The sequence below is a fragment of the Ictalurus furcatus genome, chromosome 8, assembly GCF_023375685.1.
Source record: "Ictalurus furcatus strain D&B chromosome 8, Billie_1.0, whole genome shotgun sequence".
In the NCBI taxonomy this organism is placed as follows: domain Eukaryota; kingdom Metazoa; phylum Chordata; class Actinopteri; order Siluriformes; family Ictaluridae; genus Ictalurus; species Ictalurus furcatus.
Window position 1 is genome coordinate 28,318,067 of NC_071262.1, and position 18,467 is coordinate 28,336,533.

General features: G+C 40.9%; 3 protein-coding genes across 3 annotated transcripts in view; all 3 read right to left on the reverse strand.

Moving 5' to 3' along the window:
- Window positions 1–15,366, reverse strand: LOC128611994 (uncharacterized). The gene is made up of 6 exons (XM_053631895.1): window positions 15,176–15,366; window positions 14,719–15,063; window positions 13,603–13,968; window positions 13,380–13,481; window positions 13,110–13,144; window positions 1–704 (listed from the first exon to the last, which is right to left on the reverse strand). Exons 1-6 carry the CDS (start codon window positions 15,303–15,305, stop codon window positions 573–575), a joined length of 1,110 nt encoding a protein of 369 aa, XP_053487870.1. The 5' UTR covers window positions 15,306–15,366; the 3' UTR covers window positions 1–572.
- Window positions 1,500–3,154, reverse strand: LOC128611999 (uncharacterized). Its single transcript, XM_053631898.1, has 3 exons — window positions 3,005–3,154; window positions 2,548–2,895; window positions 1,500–2,035 (listed from the first exon to the last, which is right to left on the reverse strand). The coding sequence occupies exons 1-3, from the start codon at window positions 3,060–3,062 to the stop codon at window positions 1,617–1,619; spliced, it is 825 nt and encodes a 274-aa protein (XP_053487873.1). The 5' UTR covers window positions 3,063–3,154; the 3' UTR covers window positions 1,500–1,616.
- Window positions 11,759–18,467, reverse strand: part of LOC128611998 (uncharacterized) — a 17,314-nt gene continuing 10,605 nt past the window's right edge. Inside the window, exons 5-6 of the mRNA XM_053631896.1 lie at window positions 17,116–17,159; window positions 11,759–13,018 (exon numbers count right to left, since the gene is read on the reverse strand). Coding sequence (XP_053487871.1) covers window positions 12,887–13,018; window positions 17,116–17,159 — 176 coding nt within the window. The 3' untranslated portion in view covers window positions 11,759–12,886. The remainder of the gene's footprint in view (window positions 13,019–17,115; window positions 17,160–18,467) is intronic.

Below are 18,467 nucleotides of genomic sequence, written 5' to 3' on the forward strand. Positions count from 1 at the left end.
CAAATTTTTTGAGTTAAATGAACTTATCCGGTTTTACAGTGCAGGGAAAGTAATTCAGTGCACACTATCCTTGTCATATGTCTGTCCAATAAGTTCCACTTTCTTGACAACGTTCTGCTCATGATGTTTAAAGTTCTAAATGGTTTAGCTCCGGTGAATCTTGCTGATCTCCTCAAGCACAAATTATCACCTCTAGACTGGACTATTACACCATGACTTTGGAGATGTTGCACAGTAGAAAACAATAAAATAGTTATACAAGTTGATAAATAAACAGGCCACACCACTTTATCAGTTATATAAAACTACGCATAGGTTAAAAAGCACTTTTTGGCAAAATTATGTCATTATAGCAGCATGATTCACAATGCCGAATTTTCTAATTACAATTGCTACTCAACATTTCCCTCAAACCTTTTTAGGCAAGTCCTGTAACATATGACGAAGTTTATGATTTCTCTCTCTCACTCGATTTTATGTGACAATGAATGCTTTTACATCGATTTGGCTCAAACATTGCTTTTGAGCAGACAAACATCTGTTATAAAAATTAGTGATAAATTAACAGTAATCTAAGTAACAGGAGTGTGTATCACTTCAGAATAAACAGTATCTTGAGGTTGTCTTTTTTTGGCTCTTTCGCTTTTAGTTTTCCTCTCACTGAAATTTAGGGCAGCATAATTCATCTCCACGGCATCACGGGCCTGCAGGAACGGATATAAAGAATTAATCACAAATAAGACAATTAGCTTACATTTTTAATGGCCTTGGGTCTGAGATAGGCGCTATAAAAAATAAACGTATTATTATTATTATTGTTATTATTATTATGTGTATACACAGTGCCTGGCTAGTTACCTGATTGTGTGTTTTCTCTATCAAAGCACCTTGTGGTAGTTTCACTGTAGAAGAAAAATATATATTTTTTTACGATTGGATCCATACTTATATTGTAATTATTTTCACCACATTCATCTTACACTAGCTTATCTACAAAAAACACACTGAATTTGTGCACTGAGCTTGTCCTGAATTAATTTCACTGATGGGATTATTATTTATTATTTAACTGCATGTGTGCATGTGCTAATAAGTATCAATATTTATACATATTTACACATTTATAAATATATCATATAAAAGGAATGTTGATATTATATATATATATATATATATATATATATATATATATATATATATATATATATATATATATATATATATATATATATATATATATATAGCCGAACATCTATGCAACTGTTTTTATTTGAAAGTTATTAACAAAACATTCCTATTAAAAATAATAATTCATCCTATGGACCATGATGGTGGTTGTATTATATATATATATATATATATATATATATATATATATATATATATATATATATATATATATAAATTCTTCAGGTCACTTTGTACTCCAGAACTTAATGAAAACTTACCTGAGTTTTGTTTTTTACAGTATAAAACAGCTTGAGCAAAAATCACGACCACACACACTGCCAATGCTACAGCAAAGGAGATCACTACAGAATCAGATCCCTCTGTTTGAAAATACATATAATGACAAATATGTTTACACACACTGTAGACCCATATCAATATTCTAATTATTTACAACTAAAACCAAGCAAACAGATACAAACTACAATTACATACTTACTGTGATGTTGGTCAGTGAATGTATTCTTACCCAACTGTACTCGTGTCCCGTTTCCAAAAATGATCTTCCCACACATGGCCACAGCGCAGTAGTAAGTTCCAGTATCACTGAGGCTGAGGATGTTCTTGGAGAAGTTGTACACACAGGTGTGTGTAGAAGAGCCGCTCTCACATTGATGGCTGCTGTTGTGATGAGTGTAAATGATTTGAGGATGGGATTGTGGTGTAGCAGCTCTGAACCACAGCACTTGGAGTTCTGCTGATCTGCTCTCAGAGAGAACCGAGCACTGCAGAGTCACTGACGCTCCTGCAGGAACCGAGTCCGACACACCGCTCTGGAACACTGAGACGTTTAAATCTGGTTTACCTGTTCAGTGTAATATAGACAATGTTAGAAATAAAATCCGTTTCCCCCCATAAATTTCATGTGGTTCTCAAGTTGATTAATAACCAACTTGGACATTTACATGTAACCTAGAAAAATACAAAAAACAACGCCCTCTGTCCTAAAGACTTCCTGTGTTAAAAAACTCAAAGTTACAGCTTTACCTCTGAGGGCTACAAACCGCTGACCCTGGACACCCCTTCCATATGTGTTAAATAGTATTTCTCCTTACAGAAATCCTCACCATATTAACAATATCACACATTTTTTAATCTGGAGCATCCACCAATTTACACCAATCCCTGTGAACGATATTATTCTAGAAAATATATTATATTGCATTCAAGAAGACTATATAACTGAATCTCCCTATTTCTAACTTTTCCCCAAACAGTTCATGGCTATTAATATGCACAATAATAATAAATCACTTTTCAGCATAAACATATTGTAATTATGTGCATGTCTTTGTACAGCTTTGGGTAGATATTTACCTGTTACAGCCAAGATTGTTCCGTTGAAAAAATGTACATTCTCCCATTTAGGCAGTCCACAGAAGTAAAGTCCTTCATCATCTTTTTTTGCATGTGTTATCGTCATAGAAATCCCATTATTAATTCTCTCCACTTTCACTCCTGAGCTGTTGAACTGAGGTGAAATTTTTGCATCCAGGTATGAAAGCCTTTCTCCGAGTTTCTGAGGTAGCTCTCCAGATCTTTGTTTGTACCAAACAACACGAAGTGATCTGCTGCTGTTTAGAAATGTGCAGTTAAGAGTAACACGTTCTCCAGACTTCACAGAGACAAATGATGGTTTGTCAAAATCCACAGCTTGGGCTGGAGCTAGAAAATAAATTTTAAAATAAATAAATAAATGAGACATGCGAAGATAACAATTATCTAAAAAAAAACAATTTTTTTTTTTTTTTAACATAAAGCTTGTGAAACTTACATATCATGTAGAGAGATAAAAGAAGAATCAAGGCTGGAGACATCCTTATAGACAACATGATGCTTGATGCAAGCTCTCCGACAAAAGCACAAGTATATTATGTTGAAGACGTCTACCTCATAGGCTGCTACAGATCATGAGTTAAATTTCCATCCCGCCCTACATATCATGATTTCCATTCCACCTTCAGGTTCAGATGTTTGTAACACACTTTGACCACCAGAAGTCAGTACAAAATAGAAATCTATTCACAAAGAAGTATTTTGACAGAGTATGAACTTTACATTCACAAGCTTGTGCAAAAAGAAATATTACTGGGAATTAGCTTAAAACACAGCTAGAATTTAAAGTTTGAAGACAGGGTGTAGATTAAAAGGTTTTTTTTTGTGTTGTTTTTTTTTTTTTTTTTTTTTTTTTTTACATGACAAAGATTTAGTAGTTGTACAATATTTTTAATATATAAATATGCAACCTAATCTTATTTACAGTGAAAACCCTGCTCCTGAGCAGGTTTGATAAAAGGGTTTTAGTTGGTTTTAGCAGGTTGTTCACACTCTTTCATTGGTACTGTCACACTTTGTAGTCAGAGAAAGCAAGTGCAGGTAGGTAAATATGATAATAATCAAAAGGGGTAAGGCAAAATCCGTGGTCGATAAACAGGCAGGGGTCGGGCGATCAGGCAAACAGAAAAACTAGGCAAGGCAGAGAATCAAGGTTGAAAACAAAAACAATGGTCAAAGTCACTTTGGCAAAACACGAGAACTAAGGCTTGGATAACGGCAGAGAACTAGTCAACTGAACGTTTACTTTGCAAAGTCTGATTGTTTGACAAAATCCTTAAATGCTGCATATGTGCTGTGTGTGAGATTGCTTGCAGGTGTGTGTAGTTAGTACCCTGGCGAAGGTGAGCGTGTGCGTGTGCGCGAAGTGTAGTTCTCAGTGGCCATGTTTGTAGGTAGTGGTGCCTCCTGGGAAACGGAGTTGCTGGTTGGCTGTGATAAGACAGAGCCCCCACCCCCCCCCACCCCCCCGAAAGGGCTCACTCCTGGAGCAGAGTCCTGTCTGGGTCTTCCCCGGGGTCAGGGTCCTGGACGTTCAGGGCATAGTGCATGAAAGTCTCTAAGTAGCTGTGGGTCCAAGATGTCTTGCGCGGGTACCCATCACTGTTCCTTTGGCCCATATCCCTCCCATTTGATCAGGTACTAAAGCTTACCCCTCCTGCGCCGCGGGTTTAGGATGTTCTTTATGAGGTGGGTTGACCGTCGATCTCTAGTGGGACAGGAGGGGTGTTGAGGGGCACATCCGTGGCTAGAGGTCCAGGGATGACAGGCTTGAGTCGTGAAACGTGGAATGATGGTGGTATGTGGCTGTGACGAGGTAACTCCAATCTGTTGGTGACCTCATTAATATGCTTGTTGACCTTGAAAGGTCTGGTGTACTTGGGGTGAATTTCTTGCAAGCATGTGGTTGTTTCAGCTCCCTTGTGGAAAGCCAGACTCTATCACCTGGCTGTTACTGCGGGTGTTCACTGCGACGACGTCCACCTTACGCTTGTAGGTGCGTGAGGTCTGCACAAGACGCTGGTGTGTACTTGCCCAAACCTGTTCGCTTCTCTGGAACCATTGGTCAACTGCCGGTGATTCGATACGGTTGGCATTCCACGGGAACAGTGGAGGCTAGTAGCCTAGAACACACTGGAACGGTGTGAGGCCTGTGGCTGAGTGACATAGAGAATTTTGGGCGTATTCTGCCCAGGGGGGGAATCTGCACCAGTCTTCAGGGTTGGACACACAGAATGTCCAGAGGAACCGGCCAATCTCCTGGTTAGCTCGTTCCACTTGACCATTTGCTTGTGGGTGGTAGCCAGAGGTGAGATTGACGGTGGTCCCCATCTTCTCCATGCTGCTGGAACCTGTGACCTTGGTATGCGTGCTAAGATTTGGTCCAACTCCCACTCCAGGGAGCTGACAATACAAGAAGGTGGGAGAGTGAATTCTTCTTGGCTCTCTCGAACCTCAGTGCTGTCTAGACGGAAGAGAGCATTGGCCTTAGTATTCTTGGACCCTGGCCTGTACGACAGGGTGAACTGAAAACATGAGAAGAATAATGACCAGCGGGCTTGACGAGGTGACAAACGCTTGGCAGTACGTAGGTACTCTAGGGTCTTGTGGTCAGTGAAGATGATGAAGGGGTGTGTTGCACCCTCTAGCCAATGCCTTCATTCCTCCAGGGCTAATTTTACAGCCAAGAGTTCTCTGTTTCCCACGTCATAGTTATACTCTGCCGGTGACAACTTCCATGAAAAGAAGGCCATGGGATGAAGCTTGGACCTTTCTCCGAACCACTGAGACAGGATAGCTCCTACACCTCGCTCAGATGCGTCGACTTCAACAATGAAGGCTTGAGTTGCTCTAGTGCTGCTTGGGCGGCTGGATTCCAGGACAGGCGTTTGGGCTTTACTCTCAACAGGGACGTTAAAGGGTGTGCGATGGAACTAAAACCCCTAATGAAACGCCGGTAGAAGTTGGAAAAGTCCAGGAATCGCTGTAACTCCTTAACTGTTCCTGGAGTGGGCCATTCCACAACTGCCTGCACTTTACCATGGTCCATGGTGACCCCGTCAGGGCTGATGATGTAGCCCAGGAACCAGATAGTGTGCTGGTGAAATTCACATTTCTCTGCTTTGACATAGAGCTGGTGCTTGAGCAGTCTTTGCAGGACTTGCCGGACATGGCGGACATGTTCTCCCGGGGAACTGGAATATATCAGGATGTCATCGATGTACGTGATGAAATTGCGACCCAGCATGTCCCTTAGGACGCCATTAATCAGATACGGAAATACTGAGGAGGTGCTGGAGAGTCCATACAGCATTATCAAGTATCCATAGTGGCCTGAGGTGGTATTGAAACCCGTCTTCCACTCATCTCCCTCTCTGATACAAACCAAGTTGTATGCACTGCGGAGGTCCAGTTTAGTGAAGGTGGTGGCTGCTCGGAGTTGTTCTAGGGCTACTGGGAACAGCGGAAGAGGGTAACAATAATTTACGCAACACTGATTGAGACCCCGGTATTCGATGCATGGTCTTAAACCACCACCTCCCTTCTTATCCACAAAGACAAACCCTGCTGATGCAGGGGATGTAGAGGATCGGATGTAGCCCTGCTGGAGTGCCTCTTGAATATACTCCTCCATAGCTCTTTGTTCACTCTGTGATAATGGATACACCCGCCCTCGAGGTGGCATGGTTCCAGGGAGCAGATCGATGGCACAATCGTATGGTCGATGTGGAGGTAGTCCGCTAGCCTTCTGCTTGCTAAAAACCTCCATGAGGTCTTGATATTCCGGTGGAATGTGAACTGGAGCGGGTTGATCAGAGCTGTCAATGGAGGTGGCCGCCAGTGGAACTACTGGTGTCTGTAGGCAGTGTGCAAGGCAGTAGGTAGACCAGTGTGTTATTTGTTTGTTTGTCCATGAAATGCTTGGTTTTTGCTGTTCCAGCCAGGGGAAACCTAGGATAATGGGATGTCTGGTGGACACTGTGACGTAGAAAACAATGCGTTCTTGATGGATTGTGCTGGTTTGAAGAGTGAGCGGCTCTGTGCAATGGAAGATGTACCCCTTTCCAATAGAGGCTCCTTCAATGGCCTGGGTCTTGCGTGGTTGTATTAGTGGACAAACGGGGATGTTGTACTGGTGAACAGTGCTCTGATTGATGAAATTCCCCGCTGCTCTTGAGTCAATCAATGTTTCTAAAACACAAGACATCCCTGAGTATTCAGCTATAACAGGTAGCACGAATGCAGGCTAAAATACGATCTGGGGTAACTGAAACGAACTCACCCCTTGCTGATGGGGTTTAGCATCCCCGCTATCTCCTGTGTTGTGACAAGACTTCAGAGGGAACTGTCTGATGAGATGCTTCTCCTCTCCGCAGTAAAAACAGTGAAACTCTCAATGCCACCTCTCTCTCTCTTCCTCGTTGAGCTGCACACACCCCAGCTGCTTGGGCTCAGCGATGGCACCTTGCACTTCGACATTTACCTCGCTGCATACTGTGCGCGGCTCTATAGAAGGCGATCCAGGCAGATAGCGAGGTCACTGAGCACGTCAAGGGTGAATTGCTCGTCGCGACAGGCCAGCTCTGTCACCACATCTGGGTTCAGTCCCTTGTGAAACACAGTCTTTAGAGCTGACTCGTTCCACTCACTCCTTGCTGCAATGGTGTGAAACTCGAGGGCATACTCAGCAACACAATGTGAACCTTTCTTCATGGTTAGCAGCTCCTCTCCTGTCTCCCTGCCATCCGGAGAGTAATCAAAGACTTGCCGGAAACGCCCTGTCAACTGCTCCAAGGACGAGATGGAATCCCTGTCCCCATACAGCCGTAGCCCAGAGGAGAGCCTTCCCGGTTAAAAGCTCCATAAAGTGGATGATTTTCCATGCCTCTGGCATGTTTGGGTAGCTAGTGAAGAACAGGGAGCATTGTAGGAGAAAACCTTTACAGCGCGCCGGATCCCCGGCATACTTCTCCGGTGCCGGTAAACTGAGAATGCGTGGGCATAGCGACTGAGCAAGGCGATTGACCTGCGCAGTCAAGTAGGCTATCTGCTAGTGATGTTCGCTCATCAGCTTCCCGTGGCCGTCAACAGCTTGACGCCACTCCAGGTTACCCGCTGCTTCCATAAGTCAGGCGAAGTAATCTGTCACGCTTTGTAGGCGGAGACAAAAGCAAGTGCAGGTAGGCAGATATGATAATATTTCAAAGGGGTAAGGCAAAATCCGAGCTCGATAAACAGGCAGGGGTCGGGTGATCAGACAAACAGACAAACTAGGCAAGGCAGAGAATTGAGGTGGAGAACAAAAACAATGGTCAAAGTCACTTTGGCAAAACACGAGAACTAAGGCTTGGATAACGGCAGAGAACTACTCAACTGAATGTTTACTTCACAAAGTCTGATTGCTTGACAAAGTCTTTAAATGCTGCATATGTGCTGTGTGTGAGACTGCTTGCAGGTGTGTGTAGTTAGTACTCCGGCGAAGGCAAGCATGTGCATGTGTGGGAAGTGTAGTCATCAGTGGCCATGTTTCTAGTTAGCGGTGCCTCCTGGGAAATGGAGCTGCTGGTTGAGAACACCTTTGACAATATTTGAGAACACCTGACAATCACACATATGTGATTTTTAAACATGCCAATTTGGATTCCACTAGATTTTGGAGCATGCCAGTGGGGATTTATGGTCATTCAGCTACAAGAGCATTGTTGTGTGGGGAAGCCTGGGATTCAATCAGCAGTCAAATTTATCCCAAAAGTGTTCAGTGGGGTTCAGGTCTGGGCTCTGTGCAGGCCACTCGAGTTCTTTCACCCCAAACTTGGCAAGCCATATGTTCATGTAGCTTGCTTTGTGCATAGGGGCATTGTCATGCTGGAACCGGTTTGGGTCTATTCGTTCTAGTGAAGGGAAATTGTAAAAGAAAAATACATTCTATACAGTTCTGTGGTTCCAACTTTGTTATTCCACTAACTTTTGGCTATATAGTGCATCTTTGAGGTGGTTACCACCCCAAGCCATGTCATGATTTAATTCAGTGCAGTCATTGTTGAATTGAAATGACTACATAAAACATCCCATAGAGCTTCTGGACTGGGACTTTCTGGAAAATCTGACATCTGAGTAATCCTGATTCATCACCAGTGTTCCTCTATGCCCCAACTGATTCTTCAGAGTCTGCAAAGTACAACATCTTGTGCCACAATGTTCTGTTTCAGACCACTCATTGTTCCACTTTATTACCCATCCCACTGGACAGAACAGTGGTGGCAAGTTCATACCCCCTGCTGTATAGCTAGCTTGATAACGGGAACTTGATAAAAAGGCAAGAATTCCCAGCTATTAACATGGGAACAAGCTATATGTCACGAGTCGAGGTTGAGCCAGAAGCAGGTGCAGATAATAACATTTATTGAAACAACGTACTAAGAAACAAAGACACTAAGACAACTTGAAACAACACTGTGGCATGAAACAAAACACTGAGACATAAACAACATGAGTCTAAGACAACTTGGCATAATACTGTGGCAAAACTAAACATAAACTAACAAGATCAAGAAACATGGAACACAGCAGTCTAAGACAACGAAAGACAAGCACATAGTGCAGACCAGGACTATATATATACACGAGTGCTCATTAACCAAAACGTGAATCAGGTGCAGGTGGTCATGTGACAACTAGTGCAGTGCAGTGGCTGATGGGAAATGGAGTCCAGAGTTTCTTGATACGTGACAGAACCCTCCCCCAAGGGCGCTACTCCTGGAGCGCCCAAAATCATACGTCCTTCATCTGGTGGTCCTGGCCCCCTGGAGAAAATGTCCCCAGCAAAACCAGGAGGCCGGGTGGCTTCCACAATGGCACAGGGAGGCTGAGATACTTCCTCAGCTGAACATGAAAGCGGGGCGACATCCTCCACGGGACAGGAGAGGGGAGCGATGTTCTCCATGAGACTCAAGGAGGGAGCGAGGTTCTCCGCGAGGCCAGGAAGAGGAGCGAGGTTCTCCGCGAGACTCAGGGGGGGAGTGAGGTTCTCCGCGAGGCCAGGAAGAAGAGCGAGGTTCTCCGCGAGGCCCAAGGGAGGAACGATGCTCTCCGCGGAGCATGAGGGGGGAACGATGTCCTCCGTGGAGCAGGAAGGGGGAGCGACATACTGAGAGAAGCAAAGAAAAGGAACGACGTCTTTAGCCGAGCAGGAAGGCAGAGCGACGTCTTTAGCCGAGCAGGAAGGCAGAGCGACGACCTCAGCCGAGCAGAAGGAAGGCAGAGCGACGACCTCAGCCGAGCAGAAGGAAGGCAGAGCGACGTCCACATCTGAACAGGAAGGCGGAGCGACGACCTCAGCTGAACAGGGAGGCGGAGCGACGACCTCAGCTGAACAGGGAGGCGGAGCGACGTCCTCGGCGGGGCATGAAAGCGGAGCGACGTCCTCGGCGGGGCATGAAAGCGGAGCGACGTCCTCGGCGGGGCATGAAAGCGGAGCGACGTCCTCGGCGGGGCATGAAAGCGGAGCGACGTCCTCGGCGGGGCATGAAAGCGGAGCGACGTCCTCGGCGGGGCATGATGGCTGAGTGAGATCCATACTAGGGGAGGGAGGGTGGGAGTTGGTCTCAGCCCCGACCAAAAATTCCCCCTCCCGTCGGCGTGTCCTGGCGTAATCCATTACGAATGCCGGGTGTGGCCTGGTGCATGGTCTGTCCAGCTGCGGCAGGCCTAGCATGCGGTTATTCTGCGCGAGCAGTTCATCTGTCCTTCTTCCCTGCTCCAGCAGTCCTAAATACCACATGCTTCAAACCAGGCATCCATCGTGGGGATCTGCTGCTTTTGATAGCTGGTCTTTCATTCTGTCACGAGTCGAGGTTGAGCCAGAAGCAGGTGAAGATAATAACATTTATTGAAACAACGTGCTAAGAAGCAAAGACACTAAGACAACTTGAAACAACACTGTGGCATGAAACAAAACACTGAGACATAAACAACATGAGTCTAAGACAACTTGGCATAATGCTGTGGCAAACCTAAACATAAAATAACAAGATCAAGAAACATGGAAAACAGCGGTCTAAGACAACAAAAGACAAGCACATAGTGCAGACCAGGACTATATATACACATGAGTGCTCATTAACCAAAACGTCAATCAGGTGCAGGTGGTCATGTGACAACTAGTGCAGTGCAGTGGCTGATGGGAAATGGAGTCCAGAGTTTCTTGATACGTGACACTATAGGCAATTAGGTCCTTGTTTACTCCAATGACTGGTTTAGCCTTATCTAACTAACAAGCTTTCACAGAAAGAGCAGCAATAATAAAATAATAACCAACATCATCACAATTATGTGACGTATTCAATGACTCATTAAAGTTACAATGAGTAACAAATTAACATTATGTGCATCAGTTATTAAGATACCTAGAAAGTAAGTGATATCATGATTTTTTATAATCGTTTCTGAATTCTGCAATATGTATTTAAACTAGATGTGCACCGATACAAAATTTCTCAGCCGATACCGATAAGCGATTATTCAGAGTGATATCGGCCGATACCGATAACCGATACCGATCGTTCTACCTCTTATGCCTTCTTTTAAATTAATAATAATTAATTCCACAATCCTGAAGGAAATGCAAATAAAAACTTTATTCTCTTCATTTCAAGTTGTTCCACAGTAACTGGTCTCATAAACAGAAAACACATTACTCTAATTAACATGAACACATGAACTAAATTCTGAAGATTAAAGTAAGATTTCTTAAATTAGTTAATGTCATTAATTCATATTAACATTGACTGAATTCTAAATTCTTTAATTCTGAATTCTGTTAGTCTCACATTCACTCACCACACGCATTTCTACTCCATCACTGAACATCAAACTGGTAATATATAAAACCAACTTTTATATATATATTAACATTACCTAGATATGAAATATACTACTCTACAAATATATTTTTTTGTTCAATATATACTTTTTTGTCAACTCATCATCATTTAAATCTTTCAATGGTGTACTGACCCTTTAATTCAGCTCGAGCAGCATGACAAAAAACAAAATAGAGCAATAGACTCGACACTGAAACTCCTGCTTCACTGCTGCTCAATTCCGGTGTAAAATTTTAGCTTACAGAGATTACAAACTGCAGTTTTGTCCTCATTCTACACAGGAGACATCTTCTTGACACACAGCAGGAAATCAATGTGTTTTCCCGCTCACTTTTTATTGACAGGATATAATTGGCCCTGATCATCAGATGTTTTTAAACTAACGGCCGATGGCCGCTAATGGCCGAAGGCCAATAATCAGTGCATCTCTAATTAAAACACAATATGTTTAATTTGTAACACAATACATTAAAGGGGAACAAAAAGACACCAAACTGGGGCCCTCTGGCCACAATGAGGCCCTTAGAGGTTGTCTACAATATAATGCAACCTTACCAGGAAAAGAAATTCAGCGCACATTATCCCAGTCATATTCAAGCTACAGTATCTACCCACTAAGTTCCACTTTCATTACAAAGTCCTGCTCATGATGTCTAAAGCTCTAAATGGTTTAGTTTCAGTGTATCTTGGTGATCTCCTGTTGCAGTATAACAAATTCTGAGCACTTTGGTCTGCTGTTAATCCCAAGGATTATTCGCAGCTGAAATGGTTTTAGGAGCACAATGGTATGGATCGTATTTACAATGCTATTGTTTGTTAGTATAAATGGAAATTCTTCAGAAGCCAAAAAATAAAGTGTCACCCAAGGCTCTGTGTTAGGCCCCTTATTATTTATCCTTTATATATAGTCCATAAATCCTTCACTGTTAAGTTTAATTAATAGACGCAGCAATTAAATTTTACATTATTAACCACTGTGTGAAATAAAAGGTCGCTGTATCCCAGCAAAACTGGATTGCTGCATAAATAATGTATTTAAAACTCCTTTTCGAGTCCTATTCAACCCCATCATGATAATGAGACTAGCACATGCTAGATGTATAACTTCTAGATTGGACTATTACGACATGGTTTCGGAGACGTTACATTGTAGAAAACAATATTTATACAAGTTCACAAATAAACAGGCCACACCACTTTATCAACTTTATAAAAGTGTGCACAGCTTGAAAAAATCAGGTTAAAAAAGTACATTCAGGTGTGATTATCATTATAGCATCACCGTACACAATGGCCACTTTTCACATGACAAAGTTTATGATTTTTCACTGTCACTTGGTTTCATGTGACAATGAATGCTTTTTCACTGATTTGGCTCAAACATTGCTTTTGAGCAGACAAACATCTGTTATAACAATTAGTGATAAATTAACAGTCATCTAAGTAACAGGAGTGTGTATCACTTCGGAATAAACAGTATCTTGAGGTTGTCTTTTTTTGGCTCTTCCGCTTTTAGTTTTCCTCTCACTGAAATTTAGGGCAGCATAATTCATCTCCACGGCATCACGGTCCTGCAGGAACGGATATGAGGAATTAATCACAAATAAGACAATTAGCTTACATTTTTGTAGCTATGTGTATACACAGTTCCTGATTAGTTACCTGATTTACTTTCAGAGCACCTTGTGGAAGTTTCACTGTAGAAGAAAAATAACTTTTATGACTGCAACTATACTAAGATGTACATGTATTTGCAGTTATTTTCACCACTTTTATCTTGCACTAGCTTATCTACAACAAAAATGCGCTGAATTAAGGATTTTGTTCTGAATTCATCTGAATTTACTGACAGACTTCTATGTGTTTGGTTGAATTTATTAATATTTACAAGTTTATGAACAATTAGAACTTCAGAATTTAATGAAAAATTACCTGAGTTTTGTTTTTTACAGTTTAAAATAGCTTGAGCAAAAATCACGACCACACACACTGCCAATGCTACAGCAAGGGAGATCACTACAGAATCAGATCCCTCTGTAGAAAAATAAATATAATGACAAATATGTTTACACACACTGTAGACCCATATCAATATTCTAATTACTTACAACTAAAACCAAGCAAAAACACATACAAACTACAATTACATACTTACTGTGATGTTGGTCAGTGAATGTATTCATAGCCAATTGTACTCGTGTCCCGTTCCCAAAAATGATCTTCCCACACATGGCCACAGCGCAGTAGTAAGTTCCAGTATCATTGAGGCTGAGGATGTTCTTGGACAAGTTGTACACACAAGTGTGTGTAGAAGAGCCGCTCTCACACTGATGGCTGCTGTTGTGATGAGTGTAAATGATTTGAGGATAGGATTGTGGTGGAGCAGCTCTGAACCAGAGCACTTGGAGTTCTGCTGATCTGCTCTCAGAGAGAACCGAGCACTGCAGAGTCACTGACGCTCCTGCAGGAACCGAGTCCGACATGCCGCTCTGGAACACTGAGACGTTTAAATCTGGTTTACCTGTTCAGTGTAACAGACATTCAATTACAGACATATTTATTTGCTGTTGATTATAGAATATAGACATTTGATTATAAACAGATTTGCATCTACATCCCCAAAGGTACTAATTAGATGGACAGTTTATATTATATATATATATATATATATATATATATATATATATATATATATATATATATATATATATATATACTATAAATAATAATATTAATTCTAAAAATACATTTTTAAAGTTGGGAGGGTATGAGCGCTGAGAAAAAAATAATAATAAAATGGAATATTTTAGACCAATTAAAATTAGAGAATGAATATGTCATTGCACATAAAATGTCAAGTGATACAAAGTGATAGAACAAATATAACATTTGTGATATATTTTAGCTTCTAAACTGATGATTCTTGATGTATGCCTTGTGGGGTGAAGTGTGGGGAAGAAATTGTCTTCATCAAAATGTATCCAGCAAAGCAAAGAATATCCAGTAGATTGACCAACACTACTAACACATTCCATTTTTAATGTCTACTAGATTATTGACCAGCTGTAGCCGCAGAAGCATTTTACTTTTCGCTTGAACAGTTGATGAAGGTCATTCATCTGAAATGTGCTGCTCCTCTGAAAACATGCACTTAAGTTTTAACCCATACACGATCTGTACTAAAGTACACTGCAGTTGCTTCCTGGATTAAATAAATTCAGTAAAAACTAGTGTGTGTGTGTGTGTGTGTGTGTGTGTGTCAATGATTTACCTGTCACAGCTATGAATGTTCCACTGGAAATTGCAGAATTGCCCCAGGTATATATTCCACAGAAATACAGTCCTTCATCGGATTTTTTCACTCGTACAATTGTCAAAGAAATACCATTCACACTTTTCTCTATTTTAAATCCTGACCTAAACTCGGCTGACATTTCGATGTCTATATTTGCTGTAATTTTCCCCACTTCCTGTGGCAACTCTCCAAATGTTTGCTTGTACCAAATCATAAGTTCTTTACTGTATTCATCCTGAAATGTGCAGTTCAGAGTAACACGTTCTCCAGACTTCACTGAGACAAACGATGGTCGGTTAAAATCCGCAGCTTGGGCTGAAACTAGAAAATAAATTCAAGTCAGATCCAGTACACCAAAGAAAAAAATGAATGAATTTGTACTTGCATTTGTGAACATCTGTTACATTTTAAATGAAAACACTTGAAAACTTACATATTATTTTGAAAGATAAAATAAGAATCCAGCGTAGAGCCATCCTCATAAATGACATGGTACTTGGGTCGAGGTGTTTGAAAGAATTTAGAAACCAAACCACTGAGAACTTTCTACTGGGGACTTTCATCTCATTGGCTGCTTCAAGTCACAAGTTCATTTTAAATTTCCATTCCACCTACATGTTTGTTTGTAACTCAGTTTGGCCAGCAGAAGTCAGTGGTGAAAAGTACACTACTAACCTAACCCTAACCCTAACACTAAGAAAGATATTCACAAAGAAGTGTTAACTTTATATAATCCTTAACTATGAGTAAAAAGGTTTTTATTATTATTATTATTATTATTTTTTTTTTTTATTATTTATTTTTAAATAACTTAAAAACACATAATGGAGTTTTTATTGGACATATTATATCCTAGTAAGTCCAACTTAAAATAAATAAATAAATAAATACATAAATAAACCTGAACAGAACATAAAAGTTAAGGAATTAACCAAATGTAAGGTCTTCACTGTAATATTTATTAGCGCAGATGTACACATTTTGTTCTATGCAGCAGTACTGACACTCTTAGCATTTAATGTTATCTGGAACATTTCAAAAATTGGTGGGTGTATTAATGAAATCAACAAAATAATAATCATTAATTCATCCATCCATCCATCCATCCACTCATTCAGCTTGGGATATTTTATGTGAGGAGTTTTACTTGTCTTCCCTGAGTCCATGAGGGTTTCTTCCAGGTTCTGTGGTTTCCTCAGACCTCCTTAAATCACGCTAGTTGGATATTATAAATCCAGGTTGTGTTCCCACTCCATGTCCACTGTTACTAAAAATTAATGGATGGATGGATAAATAAAGAAAGTGGTTTTATTCCTTGTAATTAAATTTAACTGACAGGTTTTGACAGAAGTGTGGATATCCCCGGCCTTGTATGCAGTGTTGAAGCAGCTGTGCACATGGACATACAGAACGTTAGACCTGAGATATGAACCAACTTAAAGTCTGGGAAGGAAATGTGTGGAAAACTGGCTTCTACACAACATAAGGGTACTTAAGGGTAGCATGAGTTCTATGTCATGCCATTGGGTTTTACCAACACACCTTGGTTCCACGTCTGCAATGAAGATATTAATGGCTCCTTTTTACTACTGATCTTGCTTTTCTTATCTTTCTGCTTCTTGGACAGCTTCTTTTTTTTTTTTTTATTTGACAGTTAAACTTGGACAAACTTAAACTGGTTAGTGCTGTGACTATACAACTACAAAGCTATGTTCAGCTCTTCTCAGTCATGCCATATACAATAATCCATCACGTATCGTTCTGTTGCCCTGTGTAGTTACAATGCACTGTGTATTTATTTTATATAACGTTATGTAATTACACTTTATGTGTATTGTGCTACTGTGGCATGTCACACCATGGTTCTGAAGAAATGACATTTCATTCCACTGTATACAAGTTACATAGAGACAATCAAACCCACCATTTGCATTTCCTATTACACCATGCTTATGCAGAGCTGCGCTTTGACCAGAATTGTGAATTGAGATCTGCCATATATTACACAGTCGAAAACAATAAAAGTGTTATCTGAGTTAATAAATAAACAGACCACTCATGTTCATGATTAGGGTTAACAATTACAATGCACAGATAGATATCTTTTTTTTTTTTTTTTTTTTTTATAAAAGTAATCATTTTTAGAAAATCTATGTACTAGGGAACATTAGCACTTCAGAATAAACAGTATCTTGCGGTTGTCCTCTTTTTGCTCTTCCACTTTTGGTTTTCTTTTCTTTGATATTTAGGGCAGCATAATTCAGCTCCACAGTATCACGGTTCTACATGAACGGATATAAAGAGTTCACAAATAAGAGATGCATTTTTTTAGGACTACATTTGATGCTGTGTATACAGTGCAGGATTAGTTACCTGACTGTGTGCTTTTTCCATCAGTGAACCTTGTGGAAGTCTCGCTGTAGGACAAAGAGTAGCTTTTATGATTGGATCCATGTGAAGATTTACTTCCATTTGTATTTATTTTTGTGTTTTTTTTTTTGTTTTTTTTTTAGCTAGCACTAGCTTATGTACAACAAAATGGATGTTTATATTCGCTTAGTCATATTATGCTTCAGGTCAATTTTTACTGCACAGTATAATGGAATCTTACCTGTGCATTGTCCAGAGTGTTGTTTTTTACAGTATAAAATAGCTTGAGCACAAATCACTACTACACACACCGCTACCATTACAGCAAGGTATACCACTACAGAATCAGATCCCTCTGTAGGAAAATAAATGTCACATGATGAATATGTACACATTGTAGAACTGTGCCAATATGTTAAATATTTACAACTAAAACAAAGCAAACAGATACGATCTACAATTACATACTTACTGCAACGTTGGTCGGTGAATGTATTCATAGCCAATTGTACTCGTGTCCCGTTCCCGAAAATGATCTTCCCACACACGGCCACAGCGCAGTAGTAAGTTCCAGTATCATTGAGGCTGAGGATGTTCTTGGAGAAGTTGTACACACAGGTGTGTGTAGAAGAGCCGCTCTCACACTGATGGCTGCTGTTGTGATGAGTGTAAATGATTTGAGGATGGGATTGTGGTGGAGCAGCTCTGAACCAGAGCACTTGGAGTTCTGCTGATCTGCTCTCAGAGAGAACCGAGCACTGCAGAGTCACTGACGCTCCTGCAGGAACCGAGTCCCACACACCTCTCTGGAACACTGACACTTTTACATCTTTCTCACCTGTTCAGTGTAATATAGACAGTGTAAATTTGGTTTGCATTTATGTACACACTGAGCTAACATTTTACTTGCTAAATGTCCACTAGATACTTAATAAACTTAGGAAAGTCATATGGAAAATCGACACAAACTGTCTTTCCTATGCTTTAGTCTATATTTGCTACTTACAGTGCTTTACAAAGATAAGTGGTAAATGGCGCACTTATATAGTGCTTTTATCCAAAGCGCTTTACACTGTGTCTTATTCACTCATTCACACACACACACACACTCACTCACACACCAATGGTAGCAGAGCTGCCATGCAAGGCGCTAATTTGCCATCGGGAGCAACTTGGGGTTCAGTGTCTTGCCCAACGACATTTCGGTATGTGGAGTCATGTGGGTCAGGAATCGAACCGCCAACGCTACGATTAGTGGACAACCCGCTCTACCACCTGATCCACAGCCACCCCCATAAAAATCCATTAGCAACAATGAATATCTATGAATAAATAATATATTTAAATTTCTGCTA